This window comes from Miscanthus floridulus, chromosome 6 (genome assembly GCF_019320115.1).
Source record: "Miscanthus floridulus cultivar M001 chromosome 6, ASM1932011v1, whole genome shotgun sequence".
Taxonomy (NCBI): Eukaryota; Viridiplantae; Streptophyta; class Magnoliopsida; order Poales; family Poaceae; genus Miscanthus; species Miscanthus floridulus.
In genome coordinates this window covers 86,128,850-86,133,185 of record NC_089585.1, presented here as the reverse complement: position 1 = coordinate 86,133,185, position 4,336 = coordinate 86,128,850, and the positions used below count along the sequence as shown (strand labels likewise).

Here is a 4,336-nt window from a genome sequence, read left to right as displayed (position 1 = left end):
CCTCCCGCGCTCTGGTCTGAAGGATCGGTTGTTTGTGATAAAATCTGTTTTGCAGTTGTACTACGTCATGATCGGACACGGAATTGAATCCGGATAGGAATCTGAGCGTCTTTTTTTTCCCCCAGCTGGTTCTCCGTGAATAAATCAGACTATACAACTAGTTAAATGGGAGCTCTTTTTTCCCTTCTTTTTTGAGAGGGACGAGACAACGCAAGGCGCTCCTCACCATTACGATACATTTCTTTAGTGGCATCATTAAGATATTTATGTCTAGATAGATTAGATTGCTAGACCGTGCAAATAACTGAGCTGCGCAGATGTATCATGCGTCTCGTACAATAAACGTCAACAGACGTAAGTAGGGAGTACTTGGAAAAAGTGTATAACGGGATGATACCATACACTCTGGAAAATTTCATACATCAGAAAGGGGGAAAAATGTATTTGTTGAGCTACAAATAAAACAGAGCATTCATGTGACACACACAAGGATGGAGCAGCTCTAGTACAAAATAGGTTGCCGGGCCGGCCATGCCAAAGAACCATGGCAGCAGGCTGTGAACTAGCCATCTAGTTCTGCGTTTCACTGGCACCTATGGGTTACAACTTACAATCGCAGCATCAAGGCCACAGCAACCACGCATAGGTTGCCGCCACCTGAGACTCTGGCAGAAATCACCAGTGCCCACCATTTCCGGTGGCATCAAGGCAACAGATTGATCCGACAGAACTACGATCAAGGGCTCTGATCATAGAGCAGCACGTTGTTCTCGTTCAAAAGCCTCTGGAACTGCCCCAACCGAGCCTGTAGGTCCACAATTCCGGCCGCCTTCTGCGAGAGTATACTGCTTAGTCTCGCAAGGTAGTCATCGAGTTGGAAGCCAGGCTGATCCGCTTCGCCTAATATGTTCATTTCCTGATCAAGGGAAAGGTGTTAGAGCAAAATGATTCAGCGACACAATGAGGCAATTTAGATCCGTAGGGTACTAACCTCTTTGAGGATGTCCAGCGTCTCTTCAACCTGCTTCCTATGAGCACTAACCAGGTCTTCCTCTTCCTGCAGCAATTATTCGAAGTCAATATTCACCTCAGTCATGTTGTGACAAGAAAATCTCATAGAGAAGCACTACCTGGAGAAGATTATTTAGATGCTCATCTTCATCTGGCTCAACCCTTCTAGTTGGGTAAGCAATGGAATTTCTCATATTATTCCCAAAAGTGGTATCTTTAGCCTTCCTTGCTGGTTGCCTTCCCTGCTGGTACATTATATCTGGCACTCCAGCTAAGTTTGGTGCCATACAACCCTTGCTTCTTTGTTCCATCGAATAAGCACCATATGATGAGGTGAACTCCACCGAATCCTTCACCTTGGGCATTCGTTCAACGAATGTTGGAGCAGGCTGTTCTTTAACATACTGCTGCTTGGGCCAACCAAAATTGCTTCTCTCGGTGATATCATTCATAACCTCAGATGCAGGGAATGAAGGTACAACTGAAGTCAGTGGGGAAGGACTCGACTCTCTTAAAGGCACTGCCAAAGACACATCTTTCTTGGCATTGCTTCCCTTTGACAAACTCTTCACTCTGAAAAATGAGAATGTGTTGTGCATATTATAAGAATATGAGCAGTTATAGTAACAGAAACAATGGAGGTAAGTAACCACCTGTCAGCATATCTCAACGTGTTCAGAGTATGCTCGCAAGAGCCAGAACTAGGAGAAATGCATGATATCATGACAGTGCGTGAGTCTCCAATGAATGAGTCCCGCAAGACTTCAGTTAATTTGCTACCTCGGAAAGGAATGTGAGTCTGATCATTATCAAGTGCTCTAATGCATTCCTTTAAGGCAAGCAAACTTTTGTTGATCTCAGCACCCTCGATTCTGCATTGCGTTTCAGAAAGGACAGTTCGATAAACAAAATGCCAATACATTCACGAGGTACTGCAAACTAGAATAAAGGGGGTGAATTGTGAAAGGTGACCTTGTTTGTTTATCATTGTCAGTTGTATCAGCACCACGCTCACTGCCAGCAAGGTCAATAAATGACAACTTGCCGACTGGTCTGGGTGGTTTGGAGTCATTGCCATCCACACGGCGTTTAATAGCAAGCTGAAGAATGGCATGAGACCTCGAGGACTCCTCATTTGCACCGGTTGTGCCAGTACTTCTGGTAGCACTGCCCTTTTCAATCAACTCCTTGATAGTCTCTACATCAGACACTCTATACTCTTGCAAACCAACAATACAAACCTTTTGCTTTCCATCCTCTCTCATGCAAAGTTTGCTGCAAGAAAAAATTCAGATTCAAAATGTGAGGAATAGCAAGCACATAGATATACACAATCCGTTAACATCACAGACTTTGTGGTAACTCACCTCCTATCATTGAGAAGGTCAAATAATTTACCCCCATATATCTCAAAGAAGCTAACATACAGCTGAAATCCTTGGTTTCGATACGTATGGTGCATTAACCTCAAGATATCTTGGGAAGCCTTAAGTGGGAGGGGACGCATGGTATACGTCTTTCCACTACCTGAGTGGAGAATATTAGTTCAAGTGATATCAAGTGTTCTGTGGATATAGGATCTAGAGAAGATTGGACGTGTACCGGTTTGTCCATAAGCAAAACAAGTTGCTTTTGTTCGATTAAAAATTGCAGGAACCACAGGCTCCACTGTTTCACGATAAACCTGTAGGTTGGATAAAAACAGGACTGAGGATGGATGTACAATACTACCACTAATAGCAAAGAGTTTGCAATATGTAGGCACCTCATCATTTGAAACATCTTCATCTAAGACAGCATCGAATACAAACTCATGTTTTTCGACATATTCAGTAAGGTCAACCTGTGAATCATGTGCCAGATATTAAGATTCTCAAGATTGTCATCAGGAATGGCAAAAGAAGAAAATGCAAACCTTAAGTTTAGTCTCATGGACAGTCAGAGAGTTTTGTTCAATGTCTATGATATCTTCTTCCTTCTTTGATACTTCCTTTTTGTTAAGTGGTCTTTTGCGCACCTGCATTTTATATGTCACATCAAAACTATTAGAAATTGACAGATTATGACATAACAGCTAAGGCAACCAGAACTATTTATCAGCAAGTGTGTGACAAAACGAAAGAACATACCACCACTTTGATTTTTGCGACAGGTGCTGCCTTTTCTTTATCAGTGAAGGCCTTCAGGTAGTTACCATCAAGAAAAACAGTCGACTTGCTCATCAGCTTGTTTGCTGTGAATCTCATATCAGATTCATCTAAACCTCCTCCATAGCCAAACTTTTGGGCACCATCATAAATCCCTGGTACTTGAAACTGTATACATGAAATACGAATTTTAGATTAAGTTATTAAGAACTGTCAATGCGGAAATGACAAGGCATCTTTTTCTACAGCACCATATTGTCCGGGGAAAAGGTTAGGATTAAAGAACGAATGAAGGATCATCACTGGATAAAAGTAGATGCATCTTCTGAACTAAAGGACCAGATTAAATTTAACAATTCAAACAGACTGATAAATCAACATACTAATGTGGTGTCCCATCTCAACAACCGACCATGATTCCACCAACAAAATATAAGTTTAGCATTCCAATTTCTGTACATAAAAATCAGCACGCCTAGAAGACCCGGAAAAATGTGTGTTATGGAAGCCGATGACCAATTCAGAAACGAAATTAAAGCAACGTTTTCCCGATCCCATGACCCTCCCCGTTCACTTTAGCAACATCAGATCCAGCACGCCGACAGCATTCTCGAACAATAAGATTTATCGCAAACAGGCGTGGTCACCGAAACAGAAGCAGCAACTGGTGAGAAAAAAAACTTAAAGAGTGCAGATGATTGGCCTCACATCGGGGATTAGCTCCGTGTCGAACGCATGGAGATCGAGCAACCCAGGACTGAGCTGCTGCCTCTGTCCCGGCGATTCCCCGGCCGCGGCGTCCCCTCCGCGCAGCCGCGCCGGCGTCGCGGGCTCCACCGACACGAAGATCTCCCCGTCCCCGCGCCGCACCCCGCCGCGCTGCACACACAAAGCGACCCGCCGATGAGCTCGTCCCAGAAGAAACCGGAAAACCTGGACCCCGCGCAGATCTCGATGGAGCGCTAAGCCGCGTACCTGCTGCGCCCACCGGCCGGCGGCACCGGCATTGGCGGGGACGTCGAAGAGGAGCTGCTCCGAGGAGTACCGCCGCCGCCCGCCGCCGCCTCCGTTCATCGTCCGTGCCGGCGAAAGAGGGGAGGGGAGCGGGCGACGCCTTGTGGAGGGGAGAAGGCCGAGGGGGACTGGTGGAGGAGGTGACAACGGGAGGCGGAGGAGCG

The 4,336-nt window shown here is 45.4% G+C and overlaps 1 protein-coding gene across 1 annotated transcript; it reads right to left on the bottom strand.

Moving 5' to 3' along the window:
• Positions 1-378: 378 nt before the first annotated feature.
• LOC136458529 (kinesin-like protein KIN-13B) lies at positions 379-4,336 on the bottom strand. The gene is made up of 12 exons (XM_066458475.1): positions 4,134-4,336; positions 3,867-4,037; positions 3,141-3,326; positions 2,927-3,028; positions 2,777-2,854; positions 2,614-2,695; positions 2,379-2,538; positions 1,984-2,286; positions 1,665-1,883; positions 1,131-1,584; positions 992-1,057; positions 379-916 (listed from the first exon to the last, which is right to left on the bottom strand). The coding sequence occupies exons 1-12, from the start codon at positions 4,230-4,232 to the stop codon at positions 737-739; spliced, it is 2,100 nt and encodes a 699-aa protein (XP_066314572.1). The 5' UTR covers positions 4,233-4,336; the 3' UTR covers positions 379-736.